General features: G+C 46.1%; 1 protein-coding gene and 1 long non-coding RNA gene across 6 annotated transcripts in view; both read right to left on the bottom strand.

Moving 5' to 3' along the window:
• TRAPPC8 (trafficking protein particle complex subunit 8) overlaps window positions 1-4,847 on the bottom strand; it is a 120,275-nt gene extending 115,428 nt beyond the window's left edge. For 2 of the 5 annotated variants that reach the window (XR_007921809.2, XM_008261178.4), the window contains exon 1: window positions 4,327-4,847. Coding sequence is in view for 2 of the 5 variants with exons in the window: in XM_008261178.4 (XP_008259400.1) it covers window positions 4,327-4,483 (157 nt within the window). In the remaining 3 variants the exon portion in view is untranslated. Of the gene's footprint in view, window positions 1-1,090; window positions 1,190-4,326 lie in introns of all 5 variants that reach the window. The other 3 variants (XM_051852046.2, XM_002713489.5, XM_070050353.1) reach the window with 3 other exon arrangements.
• Window positions 4,848-8,564: 3,717 nt separating this feature from the next.
• Window positions 8,565-11,692, bottom strand: LOC127492389 (uncharacterized). Its single transcript, XR_011379373.1, has 3 exons — window positions 10,740-11,692; window positions 10,485-10,653; window positions 8,565-9,770 (listed from the first exon to the last, which is right to left on the bottom strand). It is a non-coding gene; the product is annotated as an uncharacterized lncRNA (long non-coding RNA).
• Between the last annotated feature and the right edge of the window lie 3,399 nt (window positions 11,693-15,091).

Genomic DNA, 15,091 nt, shown 5'->3' with positions numbered 1-15,091 from the left:
AAAAAAACTCTCAGGTTTTTAAATGCACCTAAGGTGAGGCCAACGTTGTAGCATAGTGGATAAAGTTGCCACCTGCATCCCATACAGGCGCCAGTTCGAGATCTGGCTGCTCCACTTCCGATCCAGCTCCCTGCTAATTTGCCTGGAAAAGCAGCAGCAGATGGCCCAAGTGCTTGGGGCCCTGTACCCACGTTAAAGACGCTGAAGCAGCTCTTGATTCCTAGCTTAGGCCTGGCCTTTGCAGTCATTTGGGGAGTGAACCAGGGATGGAAGATCTTTCTCTTCCTCTCTCTCTGTATAACCCTTGCAAATAAATAAATAAATCTTTTTCTAAAAATGAATCTAAGGAACTTAAAATAGCTATTTACTGCCTACTATATCAAGTCTAAACTCTTATTTTCAGGCCCTACACATAAATAGTACACAAATTTGTTCCACCAACCTTCTTCTGCATAGCTTTTAAAAAATGTATTTTTCCACAAAAACCCAAAAATCTTTTAACTTTTAAATATACATCAGCTCTTATCTCTCCTTATAAACCATACAGCTGACAAATCTCCAAAAATTTCTTGGCCTTGCTCAAGAATCTATGTCTCATACTTACCATTTGACATGAAATCCAAAATCTCCTTCCCAGAATTAACAGTTCTTCCTTATCTGGGTAACCTTGTCTTACCATTCTATATACCAGTAGGGATAACTTCTTCACTGTTCCTCAACCACTCAGTTAAAATTCACATATTTTGCCCACATCTTAACCTCATCCTCCTCCTCAAAAGGGAGATAGCCTCTTCCTTTCTAGTAACCCTCCCCCTATCCATTTCCTTAATATACAACTCATTATAATCTTTCCCTCCTTTCCAAGTCTGCAGAGGGGGATAGAAGTATACCAGTGATGCAGGCAGGCACTGCGGTACAGTGAGTTACACAGCCACTTGAGACTCCCACATCCTTTATCAAAGTGCCTGGAATCTAGCTCCACGGAGGGACTCTGCTTCCAATCCAGCTTCCTGCTAATGCACACTCTGGAAGGTAGCATATAATGGCTTAAGTACTGAGTCCCTGTCACCCATGAGGAAGACCTGCAGACCTGAATGGAGTTCCAGGCTCCTGGCTTCACACTGGTCCACTCCTGGCTGTTGCAGGCATTTGGGGAGTGAACCAGCACATGGAAGATCTCTCTCTCACCCTGCCTTTCAAAGAAACAAACAAAATTTAATTAATAAACATTAAAAACAGGAGTGTACTAATATTGAGCCTCAATCATTGCACTGTCCAATACAGAAGGAAAAGGGGACATGTGACTACTTAAAATGTGTTTAGTTAAATTGAGATATAATGTAAATATAAAATGCACACAAATGTAATGAAAAAGAATCTAAGGGACCAGGGCTGGTGCTGTGGCATAACAGTTTAACCTCTGCCTGCAGGGCTGGTTTGAGTCCCAGCTGCTCCACTTCTGATCCAGCTCCCTGCTAATGGCCTCAGAAAGCAGTCAAAGATGGCCCAAATGCTGGGGCCCCTGCACCCACGTGGGTGACCCAGAAGAAGCCCCTGGTTCCCAGCTTCGGATTGGCCCAGCTCCGCCACTGCGGCCATTTGGGAAGCGAATTGGGGATAGAAGACCTTCCTGCCTCTCCCTCTCTTCTGTCTGTAACTCTGCCTCTCAAAAAAATAGATAAATCTTTAAAAAAAAAAAAATGTAAGGGGCCAATACTGAACACCAGTTCAAGTCCTGTCTGCTCCATTTCTGATCCAGCTCCCTGCTAATACACCTGAGAAAGCAAGGGAAGATGGCCCATGGGATTGGGCCCCGTCACCCATACTGGAGAGCTGGATAGAGTTCCCGGCTCTTGGCTTTGGCTTAGCCAGCCCGGGTCACTGCAGTCATTTAAGAAAAGAGGATGGAGGACCTCTCTCTGACTCTCCCTCTCTCAGTAACTAAACCTTTCAAATAAATAAATCTTACAAAAAAATGTAAAATATCTCGGTAACTTTTATACAGACTACATACTGAAATGGTAACATTATAGAAATAACTGGGCTAAATAAAATGTATACTAAAACTAATTTCATCTGTTCCTTTTTATCTTTTTAATGTGGCCACCAGAAGCTTTCAATTATATATGTCACTCACATTATGTTACCATTGGCCAGTGTGGTAGCCTTCAGGGGTGGGTATTTGGCAAGGTGGTGAAGACACCACTTAGGACATCTGCATCCCGTATCAGAGTGCCTAGGTTTGAATCCTAGCTCCACTTCCAATTCTAGCTTCCTGCTAATGACCATTCTGGGAGGCAGCAGGTGATCGCTCAAGTACTTAGTCTCTGATACCCACAGGGGAGACTCACATTGACTTCCAGGCTCCAGGCTTTTTTTTTCCTCTTAAGGTTTATGAAGGCAGAATGACAGGGTTGGGGAGGTTAGGGCAGAGAAAAACAGACAGAATCTTGTACCAGTGGTTCACTACCCAAACAGCTGTGAAGCTAGGAACCAGGAACTCCATCCATGTGGGTGGCAGGGGCACAAGCACTTGGACCAACATCCACTTCTTTCTCGGGCCCATTAGCAGGGAATTGGATCAGAAGTGGAGCAGCTGCAACTCGAAGATAGACAGAAGATCTGAAATTCTTAGCATGGTAAAAACCTTGAGCCAGAGTTAGACAATTTGAGATACTGATGTCGGAGAAGCCTCCTTTAATCAAGATATCGTAAAACCAAGATAAAGCGCTGCATTTTCCTTGCCTACTTACTACTTCTGGCATAGAAAGAAATCCACACAACTGACATGAGAAATTCCTTTCATCCATATTTGCTTGTTCATAGGAGCAATATACAAAAATGGAAACTAGGAACGCAAGCCAGCTCAGGACTCCAAACAACGCCTAGACACTGGCTTCCGAATGTGCTCTGCCAGGAGGCGGACACCCGTGCAGAGGTGTCTTTCAAATAAATAATAAATAAAAATTCTAAATGAGAATAACATAGAATTTAATGAGACTCAAGAGAGGAAAACTACATAAAGCAGGGATCAGGTATTAATTATTTATTAATAAAGTTGGAAATAGTAAACTGGTTCTCAAGTGTTTCTGTCTGTTTTTAAGAATTTAAGTACAGGATAGAGGGGCAGTTTGTTTTTTTTTGTTGTTGTTGTTGTTGACTTAATACAACACTGGAGGTGCTAAGGTCATGACTAAAGTACAGACGGCCGAATATCCAAGTTTTTTTGGACAGCTCCCTCTCTCCTTCATATGCAGCCAACCTGTAATGGAGCACTTCTCCCAAAAAACACCTGTGGCTTATAAATACAAGAATTTATAGTACAGCATTGTTTTTTAGTGAACATCATCAGAACCAAATAAACATCACAGCTGATTACTTGGCACAGATGTATTAAAGGGAAAGACAGCCGTCCTCCTTACTATTAACCCTCCACCTAGCCACTAATGCACAACTCCTTCCCTCCTTTGCCAGTCTGCAGAGGGGAAGTGGACGCACACCAAGGGCAGGCGTTGTGGTACAGCACAGGAGAGCCTTCATTTTAGAGACCTGAACAAAGAACTTTATATGCACTTGCAAAGCACTGATTCTACCATTACCTGTTGTACTCCTGGAATAATAAAATGACAAGCATGGTTTAACCAATAGCATTTTCCTTAACAAAGAGCCTAAAGCTGGAGAAAACAGGCAATTCCTCAACAGGATACATTTCTCTCCCTAGTTAAGTTTCCATTTGAAAAACCAAATTTTAGGATTTTCCTTTCCCCATAACCTAGATTAACTCCAAATACCCTGAGTAACCGCGACCTTTGATTCCCTGGGAGGTTAAGCCAAATACTGTACACCTAAGAAAATGTTTTTAAGTGCTCAAAGAAAAAATGAAACAGCTCAACAGTTCGGACTGAGAGAAGTCCCAATGCAAGAATGAAATACTCAAGACCTAAACAAAGAGTTCAGCTGAACACCACGGGGGAATGACAAGTCTTCCCCTCCTCTTAGTCCCCGTCGGCCTAAGAGGCCACATCCTCTCCCTATGAGCCTTGCAACTGCCCGATTCCTCCACTCGGCCCTCGAGAACAGTATCGACGCCCTTCTCGAGAGCTCTCTTTATTTTTATACTAATTACGGAACTGCCGGCACCGTCCGAGGGAAGAGCTGTTCAGAGAAACCGGAGGCTGGGTAGGAGCTGTCTTGACAACCTGCCTCCAGCGCCCTCCACCCGCTCCGGGACGTAAACACGGCGCGTCTCGCCCTGCGCGCCCCGGACTTCCTCCTCTCGGTCGAGGCTTTGCCGGAGCCCAGCGAAAACGCCAGCCGACCACGTACCCTCGGAAGTGAGACGCGAGAAAGGCTTCAGCAGCTCCGCGAAGCTCAGGTGATTGAGACGAGTGAGCCGCTCGGCTTCGTCGCTGCACAGCGCGGCGACACAGGGCACGAAGGAGTCCGGGATCAGCTCCTGCACTGATTGAACACACTGGGCCATCGCTGCGGCAGACGCGGCGGTGCCACCCGCGCTCCGGCCCTCCCGCAACAGCTGAGCCGGCGGCTGCCGCAGCTACCGCCGCCGCCGCCCGGCGGCCTAGCCCGGCCGGGCGGGGCCCCGCACTGGAGCCTGGAGACGAGTAGAAGGAACAGACGCCGCAGCCTCGGCTCCCGGGGACGCAACACTGATCCCCTCCCCGTCACCGCCGCTCCTCAGCGCTCGCCCCGGCGTCCTCGCATTCCACTCAGATAGGTGGAGTCACCCACAACGTCCACTGCTCCTCTGGACAGCAAATCCTTGGTCACTGCCCGACCGGAACCGCCATGATAAGACCGAACCCTGACCCACCGGCAGTACTACTCCCGGCAGCCTCCGCGCCCACCCCTCACGTGACGGTCGGAGAGGCGGTAGGGGCGGGGTAAAGAGCAGGGGAGAGAAGGGCGGAGAGCGACGGAGGCCGGTAGGGAGGCTGGAACCGGAAGTGGTGTGCGGTGGCCCCCATCTACGGGGAGGGACCGTGGGCGTGGTCGTGGGCGTGGCCGCGTGTGTTGGGCGGGGCGGGGCGGGGCGAGGAAGAACCGCCACTCTAGGCCGTGTTCTTATACCTGTGAGCGGTCTGGTGGGCTTTCCTGCGGCCGTTCATGGTCAGGGCTGTTTCTGTGATTACTCTTCCGAGTAGACCTGCCCTATTTGGCGCCCTTAAGGCTCTGCCTAGCTGCAGTGAGTCTACGGTGGCTGCTAGCGCCGCTCCCTGAGGTCTCTCTCTACGCTGTCCGACTCTAAAGGGCACCTGCTGAGGTGTGCAGCCCGCCAGGTGCCCTGGAGGGGGTGGTTTCTCTGGAGCCGCCCGGCACTAGTCGTGTATTCTCTGCCACACACGTGGACTCAACCCACGGCAGGAAAGTGTGCCGAGACGGGCACTGCAGAGAACGGGCGTGTCAGGGAAAGCTCGCGCACTGCTGCAACCTAGGTCGGTCGCAGGGGAGGGGTATGCCCGCGAGCGGCTGCGTTGCGGGTCCGCCGCTTCTTCCTTCTTACCCTCCGCGTGAGTGTCCGCCTCCTGGCTGAGCACATTCGGAAGCCAGTGTCTAGGCATTGTTTGGAGTCCTGAGCTGGCTTGCGTTCCTAGTTTCCGTTTTTATATATTGCTCCTATGAACAAGCAAACATGGAGGAAAGGAATTTCTCGTGTCGGTTGTGTGGATTTCTTTCTATGCCAAAAGTAGTAGGCAAGGAAAGTGCAGCGCTTTATCTTGGTTTTACGATATCTTGATTAAAGAAGGCTTCTCCAACATCAGTATCTCAAATTGTCCAACTCTGGGACGAGGTTTTTACCATGTCAAGAATTTCAGACGGGAGAGGTAAGCCTTTCTCCTATAAATTAAGAAACGGGAGGTAAAGGACAATAGGGTCCCTTGGCCACACAGATCCTTTTGAAGAGTTGCGGAGTATAAGAGGAACGCCTAGAAATACACTTGCTTGCCTCTCTGCACCTGAGCACCTCTTAGAAAGTATCTTGTTCACAATAACCTATTATGTATTTTATGAAGATCTGGCAGACGGGTGCTTGAAGGCTGCAAACAAAGAAATGATAGGGGAATGGAAATGGCAATTACTGTGATTCAGTTAGTATAAGCTGGGTAGATACTTGAAATAGCATAAATATGTAAGATTATTACATGTTTAAAAAGTATGAAACCCTTGTAGAACTTAAAAAATTAATGGAAATTCGTTTTTGAAAAATTCTTCTCATAAACCCAGAGGTACACATAAATCCTTTTGGAATGGTTAGACTTTATGAGACTCTCACATAACTGAGTATGACTGAAGTCATAAGATACATTGAGGAGTAGAGGGAGAGGGCTCCTAAATGCAAACTTACTACTTTAGTACTCAAAAGTTAAAAAGGCAATTTATATAGTGAGCATTGTGATGCAGCAGGTTAAGCTACCACTTGGGACATCAACATCCTGTTTTGAGTGCCTAGGTTCAAGTCCCACTTCCACTTCCTATCCAGTTTCCTGCTAGCTCAAACCCTGTGAGGCAGCCAGATGATGGCTCAAGTACCTGGGTCCCTGCCAGGCACCTGTGAGACCCAGATGGAGTTTCTGGCTCCTGGTTCCAGCCCTGGCTGTTGCAGGTATTTGAAGGAGTGAACCCACAGATGGAAGATATCCACCTTCCCCTTATTGCTCTGCCTTTCAAACAAATAAATAAACATTTTTAATGGCAATTTATTTTTATACTGAGTAAAAACTACCTGTATTTTACTTTGAGAAGAGTTTCAAGGGTAATTTAGCCTATGTAGATTTTTTCTATTTTAATATGTAACTCACATACCATAATATTCACTTCTTTAAATACATTTAAGTGGAGTGGGCATTGTGGTGCAGTGGGTTAAGCCACCACTTGGAATACCTGCATCCTTTATCAGAGCATCAGTTCAAGGTCTGGCTGTTCTGTTTCCAATCCAGCTTCCTGCTAATACACCTGGGAAAGTAGCAAATGATAGTGTAGCACTCCTATTCCTTCCACCCACGTGGGAGACCTGGATGGAGTTCCAGGCCCCTGGCTCCAGCCTGGTGCAGCCACATCTGTTGCAGGCATAGAGGGAGTGAACCAGCTTATGGAAGATTTCTCTCCCTTTCTCTCGTTCTCTCTCCCTGTCAATATGCCTCTCAAATAAATAAGTAAATCTTTACAAAAAAAAATACTTATAAGCTGGATTGGAAGCAGAGTAGCTAGAATTTGAACCTGGGATGTAAGCATCACAAACAGTAGCTTTAATGGCTGTGCCACAGCAGCAGTCTGTTTTTGTTTTTCTTTTTTAAAGATTTTATTAATTTGAAACACAGTTACAGAAAGAGATAGAACAGAGAGATGTCTTCCATCTGCTGGTTCACTCCCCAGATGGCAGCAATGGCTGGAGCTGAGCCCATCTGAGGCAAGGAGCCAGGAGCTTCTTCTGGGGTTCCCACGTGGGTGCAGGGGCCTAAGAACTTGGGCCATCTTCTACTGCTTTCCCAGGTGCATTAGCAGGGAGCTGGATGAGAGGTGGAGCAGCCAGGACTAGAACTAGTGCCCATATAGGATGCTGCCGCTATAGGCCAGGGCTTTAACCCACTGCACCATAGCACTGGCCCCCAGCAGTCTGTTTTAATTTGACTGGAAATGTCTTTATTTTGTCCTTATTCTTTTTTTTTTTTTTTTTTTTTTTTTTTTTTTTTTTTTTGACAGGCAGAGTGGACAGTGAGAGAGAGAGACAGAGAGAAAGGTCTTCCTTTTGCCGTTGGTTCACCCTCCAATGGCCGCTGCGGCGCTGTGGCCGGCACACCGCGCTGATCCAAAGCCAGGAGCCAGGTGCTTCTCCTGGTCTCCCATGCAGGTGCAGGTCCTCCACTGCACTCCCAGGCCACAGCAGAGAGCTGGACTGGAAGAGGAACAACCGGGACGGAATCCAGCGCCCCGACTGGGACTAGAACCTGGTGTGCCGGTGCCACAGGAGGAGTAGCCTATTGAACCGCAGCGCCGGCCAGTCCTTATTCTTAATTGATAGTTTTATTGCGCATATAACTCAAAACTGACAAATATTTTTTCACAATCATTTGATGATATGCATTTATTTAAAAATAAATACAAATATAAAATTCTGTGATTTTTGACATGTTCAGGAAAGTTGTGCAACCATTAATATTATCAAATTCCAGAACATTGAGCCGGCGCCGCGGCTCACTAGGCTAATCCTCCGCCTAGCGGCGCCGGCACACCGGGTTCTAGTCCCGGTTGGGGCGCTGGATTCTGTCCCGGTTGCCCCTCTTCCAGGCCAGCTCTCTGCTGTGGCCAGGGAGTGCAGTGGAGGATGGCCCAGGTGCTTGGGCCCTGCACCCCATGGGAGACCAGGAAAAGCACCTGGCTCCTGGCTCCTGTCATCGGATCAGCGCGGTGCGCTGGCCGCAGCGCGCCGGCCGCGGCGGCCATTGGAGGGTGAACCAACGGCAAAAGGAAGACCTTTCTGTCTCTCTCTCTCACTGTCCACTCTGCCTGTCAAAAAAATTAAAAAAAAAAAAAAGCTGAAAAAATTCCAGAACATTTTCGTCACCCAAAAAGCAAGCCAGTACCCATTTTCAGGCACTCTGCATCCACCATTCTATCCAGCCACCGGGAATCACAGATTTATCTATTCCAGCCTTGCAAATACACAGACACCTGTAGTATGTAGTCTTTGTGTCTGGTTTCTCTCACTTAGCAAAAGGTTTCAAAGTTCATCCATGCTGTATGTGACTCAGTACCCCATTCCTGAGCTTATCTTATGTACTGATGATCTCATGTAATAGATCCACAAATAGTGTTTCCAATGAGAAACTTTACTCTTCAAATCTTTCCTACATTGTCCTGATCTTTCTCTTGGCAAGAGACAGTTTGAAATGCCAAAACACCTTGAAGGAGATGAGATTTACAGTGGCCATAATAGCAAGCCTTTTTAGTCAGAATTGTTTCAACATCAAGACAAAACAAAAAATTAAACTTATACCAACTTCAGCAAAGAAGGGAATTTAATAGCTCATGCAACGGCATGAAAAGGTGACATAAAGCTCATAGGAAAAAAAGGAAGAGCTACAAGAATAAGGGGTTCAGGGAGCAAATCCTAGGACTCTGCACCAGCAAGACTCTTTCCTTCTATCTCTCATCTCAGACAGAATAATTCTGTTTGGCTTCATTCTTCAAGAAGCCTCTCTCCACATGGTAGAGTCTGTGCGCGTGCTCAGGTCATATCCACTCATATTAACAAAGCGGGCAGAAATGGAATTTTTTGTTCCCAGCATCAGTATATTAATCCCAGGGAATGGCTCTCATTTGACCTGCTTGAATCAAATGCCTTTCCCTGAGCCTATTAATTTCTCAGGGGAAGGGGAAACATTATTGGCCAGATATGGAGTTGCATTTCCATACTGGCAAGCAGGAATATAGGATCTATAACTAGGAAATGGAAATGGGAGTGTGCATTGTGGCACAATGTCATTGGGACATTCGAGTCCTCCCTTGGGTTCCAATCCAGCTTCCTGCTGATACTCACGGTGAAAGCCAACAGATAATTGCTCATAGAATTGAGTCCCTGCCACCCACGTAGAAGACCTGGATGGAGTTTCTGGCTCTTGTCTTTGACCTAGATCAGGCCTGGCTGTCATGGCATTAGGGGAGGGAACCAGTAGATGGAAGATCTCTTCTTGTTTCTCTCTGTTGTTGTGTCTCTCTCTGGTTTTCAAATAAATACACAAACAAACATGAACCTTTTTAAAAGAAAGAAAATAGAGTCAGGATAGTTTACTAGACACAAAGAATACCCATCATACATTACAAACTACTCAGTGGCTCTGTGGAAGCCACATGCAAACTTCTTCCCATATGATTCTAGGAATGCCTGTACTCTGTAACTACCCTTCTTTAAACTGAAAATAGGCTCTTCTTCTATCCAAAGGTGGACAAGCAAAAATCATCCACATCCAGTCGCAGACCCCGTTCCAAACCCGGGGATCTCTGGGTGATACATGCTTTTCTTGGTCAGATCTGGATGTGGCTCTCCATGGTCTCTTTACCAATGGCAAATTTTCAATGAAAAACCCAGTCAACAGTGAAAGAATATAGGAAAATCTCACTTCCATTTTTTAAAAGGAGGAACTGTTTTCAAGGTACTTCCAAAAGCTCATGGAAATTCATTTTAAAAAAACTATGCATGGATTTCAAACTTTTTGGAATTTAAATGAACATATTCCACTTTTCTGTGAAACCTTTTTTTGAAAGGTCCTCATGCAGTAGTCACTGGACAAGAACAGCAAAAGCACACATGCTTTCCAGTAAATGGAATGAATTCAGTGGCTGATCAAACTGATGTGCCCCTGTTCCTGCCTGCTGGGAGGATATTCCCTGCTCAGTATCCTTCAAGGCCATTCCAGAGAGAGATGAGAACAGTAGGGAAAGAATAACCTCTCAAGGCCTGTGCTTACTTGTTGTTTCCAACACTGTAAGGATCTGGGGATCATCTGAGGATTTTCTGGGATGATAGGGCACACAATTAGTGAGGAACATCTGTCTTTCCAGCATGTTGGTCTACCATCTTCTAACTTGTCCTCAGCTACAGGAGTACAGCTGTCGCTGCCACATCCACTTTCTAGCCTGCAGGAATAAGGAAAACAGAATGGGAAAGCAAGTCTGCTGGTTTAAAGTGAGTTACAGAAATGCCATTCAATGATTCCACTTACAATTTCATCAGTGACTCTCATCGTCATGCCTCTTCCAAAAAAGGCTAATAACCATAGGCTCCAGGTTTCTGTTGTGAAGTGAGGAAGAGGAGAATGAGTATGGGATACCAGTTCGGGGTCTCCTCTACAATGTATTAGGAGGTATTTGCATGGGGCCTAGGATATCCTTCTTCTCTGTTTTTCTGAAGCCTCTAGTCTCTGCATGTCCTTGCATCACAAGCCTTTGGACAATTTCACTATGTCCAGCAGAAGAGAGGGGCTGTGACTGTCCAGACCTGGTGGTGTGCCCACCCTCAAGACCAAGAGGACAGCATCTGTCACTCAAAGAGAAGAAGCCTAACGGACAAACCAAGAACACAATAATTAGTAACCTATTTTCCCAGTAGTGAAGATGAGACCCAACTTTCTTCTCTCTCCCAGTGGAAGAATCTCATGAAATGTATGCTATGCCAGTGGGCTTATATAAAGGTACTTCCAAAAGCTTGTGGAAAAATATAACTAAAAGCGTGAGTTTATTTTGTTGGTAAATTTTTTTCCACGTGTGAAAAATGTGTACAATGATAAAACTACACATGGGCCGGCGCCGTGGCTCACTAGGTTAATCCTCCACCTGTGGCGCCGGCATCCCATATGGGTGCCGGGTTCTAGTCCCAGTTGCTCCTCTTCCAGTCCAGCTCTCTACTGTAGCCCAGGAGGGCAGTGAAGGATGGCCCAAGTGCTTGGGGGCCTGCACCCGCATGGGAGACCAGGAGGAGACATCTGGATCCTGGCTTCAGATCAGCGTAGCTCTGGCCGTAGCAACCATTTGGGGGGTGAACCAACGGAAGAAAGACCTTTCTCTCTATCTCTCTCTCTCACTGTCTGGTTCTATCTGTGAAAGAAAGAAAGAGAGAAAGAGAGAAAGAGAGAAAGAGAGAGAAGAAAGAAAGAAAGAAAGAAAGAAAGAAAGAAAGAAAGAAAGAAAGAAAGAAAGAAAGAGAAGAAAGAAGGAAGGAAGGAAGGAAGGAAGGAAGGAAGGAAGGAAGGAAGGAAGGAACTACACATGGATACTAGAATCATTTTAGGTTCTATCTGTGAAAGAAAGAAAGAAAGAAAGAAAAAGAAAGAAAGAAAGAAAGAAAGAAAGAAAGAAAGAAAGAAAGAAAGAAAGAAAGAAAGAAAGAAAGAGAAAGAAAGAGAGAAAGAAAGAGAGAAAGAAAGAGAGAAAGAAAGAGAGAAAGACACATGGATACTAGAATCATTTTAGGGAGCACCAAAATAAATTCATGCTTTTAACCCAGATTTTCCACGAAGTAATTTGTATTTTGATGCATCATGCTATCAAACATTCATGGATTCTTTATTTTGTATGTATGATATTGTCGGTCTCTTATAGCTGGTATGACTATGTTTTAAGAGCATGGACACTGCAATCATGGACGCTTGGATTCAAAAGCAGCTCCACCACTTGTGAATAAAAATATCACCATTTTTGTTTTGTTTTTTTGTTTTTTGACAGGCAGAGTGGACAGAGAGAGAGAGAGAGAGACAGAGAGAAAGGTCTTCCTTTGCCGTTGGTTCACCCTCCAATGGCCACTGCGGCTGGCGCATCGTGCTGATCCGATGGCAGGAGCCAGGTACTTCTCCTGGTCTCCCATGGGGTGCAGGGCCCAAGCACCTGGGCCATCCTCCACTGCACTCCATGGCCACAGCAGAGAGCTGGTCTGGAAGAGGGGCAACCGGGACAGAATCCGGCGCCCCGACCGGGACTAGAACCCGGTGTGCCGGCACCGCAAGGCGGAGGATTAGCCTAGTGAGCCACGGCGCCGGCCTATATCACCATTTTTGATCACCACAGTGATCAGCACAGTGCTTTATCTCCGTTATCTACTACTTCTGCCTGTCTCACAAATCCCAAGAAGCGTGTGTAGGGATTGGAGTCCCTAGCTTGCTAAATGCCAGTTTTGCTTGCTTGCCTGCCTGCTGTATAGGTCTCATCTTGGGCCTTGAAGGAGGCAAACCGGGTCCTTGAGAACAAAGAAAGTAACCTCCCCTGGAATTTATGACCTCCTGCTCCCCACCAGCTCCCCTGGAATTTATGGCCCAATGCTTCCCACCAGTGCCTCCCTGTGCCATCCCCTTTGTGTGGCCTTCCCGCCACATAACGTATATAGCCTATACGTTTAAATGAACCAGTGAACATGTTAGGTCCCAATACCTTGGCATATAGAGAGTAAGAAGGTAACCTACGTAGGAGATGACCTGCACCCTTGTAAGTGTGAGGCTATAAAAACCTCTCTTATGCAAATGAGAGGGCCATTTGCCTGTGCACTGCTAAAGGGCTGTGTGCGGGTAGGGGGTCCCAGCCGGCTGGTAACAAATAAACCTCTGCTTTTGCATCCGCGACTGTGCCTTGTGCGTTGATTGGGAAATTCGCACACAGCATGTACATGTCACCAACTTTCCAGAAGCAAAAGTGGAAACCCAGAGCAATTAATTAATTTGCCCTAAGATAGCACTGAAACCAGAAGCAGGACTCAGTTTGATCCCAGAGTCTTCATCATAAGGATAAATTGGTTTTCCATTTAAGTTTCAATATTTTCAAAGCACCTACAGAAATTTTAGCTTGTAATAGTATATAACTCTTTAGCAAAATATCTGTGACTTGACAAATTGTTTATCTTTCCTGAGCATCATAGTATTTAAGCTTAGAAGGTTGGGACTAGGAGCTTGTGTTGTGGCATAGTAGGTTAAGCCTCTGCCTATGACACCAGCAGTCCTGGCTGCTCGGCTTCCTATCCAGCTCCCTGCTAAAACGCCTGGGATAGCAACAGAGGATGGCCTAAGTGCTTGGGCCCCTGCATCCATGTGGGAGACCTGGGTGATGCTCCTGGCTCCTTCTGCCTGGCTCAGCCCTGGCCGATGCAGCCATTTGGGGAGTGAACCAGCAGATAGAAGATTCTCTCTCTCTCTGTAACTCAGCCTTTCAAATAAATAAAAAATAAAAATCCAGAGAGAGAAGCCAGCGCCGCAGCTCACTAGGCTAATCCTCTGCCTTGTGGCGCCGGCACACCGAGTTCTAGTCCCGGTCGGGGCGCCGGATTCTGTCCCGCTTGCCCCTCTTCCAGGCCAGCTCTCTGCTGTGGCCAGGGAGTGCAGTGGAGGATGGCCCAAGTGCTTGGGCCCTGCACCCCATGGGAGACCAGGAGAAGTACCTGGCTCCTGCCATCGGATCAGCGCAGTGTGCCGGCCATAGCGCGCCGGCTGCGGCGGCCATTGGAGGGTGAACCAACGGCAAAGGAAGACCTTTCTCTCTGTCTCTCTCTCTCACTGTCTACTCTGCCTGTCAAAACAAAAAAATAATAATAAAGATAAATAAAAATAAAAAAATCCAGAGAGAGAGAGAGAGAGAACAGGAAGTTGGGACCAGAATATTTCATGTATTTAGAATGTGAAGATTGGAGCCTATCACGCTCCACTATGATTAAATTTCACTTATTTCACCAGCAGATGGTGCTATGGAGTACAAGTTTTAAAAACAGTTCTACTTTGAGAGTACATAGTCCCACAGAAAAGAAACTTACCTATAAGTCAAAGCATTAGAGGTTGGGGGGTGCCCTGAACATATTTGTAACTTAGGAGTTCATTAAGCCAGAGGTTTTATGTTATATTACTTTAAAAATACTAAAAAGAAAATTTAAATGCATAATCCATATGTTGGCCCACATTTTTTTTTATTTTATAAACTGTGCTGCATGTTCTAAGAAGGACTATTAGCATTAAAATTCTTACTAAAAATATGTATTCATTATGATGAATCATAACTGCAAACTTGCACCCCTAACGCCCTTTATTTTATACTTAAAATAAATATTTAAGTTCTGGGGCCAGCGCTGTGGTGCAGCCGGTTAACGCCCTAGCCTGAAGCGCCGCCATCCCACATGGGCGCTGGGTCTAGTCCCAGCTGCGCCTCTCCTGATCCAGTACTCTGCTATGGCCTGGGAAAGCAGTAGAAGATGGCCCAAGTCCTTGGGCCCCTGCACCCGCATGGGAGACCCGGAAGAAGCTCCTGGCTCCTGGCTCCTGGCTTCAGATTGGTGCAGCTCCAGCTGTTGCAGCCAGTTGGAGAGTGAACCAACAGATGGAAGACTCTCTCTGCCTCTCCTCTCTCTGTGTAACTCTGACTTTCAAGTAAATAAATAAATCTTTAAAAATAAATAAATAATAAAATAAAAATATTTAAGTTCTGTATAAACTTCCTCCAATTTAATCTGCAGCAAAGAAAGGTCTTCTAAAATTATTTTCCTACTTTATGCTTCTTACATAGAAATAATATTGGGACTTAATTTTAAATTATGTAAGACTACTGTATT

The sequence above is a fragment of the Oryctolagus cuniculus genome, chromosome 10 (genome assembly GCF_964237555.1).
Source record: "Oryctolagus cuniculus chromosome 10, mOryCun1.1, whole genome shotgun sequence".
Lineage (NCBI taxonomy): Eukaryota > Metazoa > Chordata > Mammalia > Lagomorpha > Leporidae > Oryctolagus > Oryctolagus cuniculus.
The sequence above is the reverse complement of the archived record's forward strand: the minus strand, read 5'-3'. Positions and strand labels throughout refer to the sequence as shown.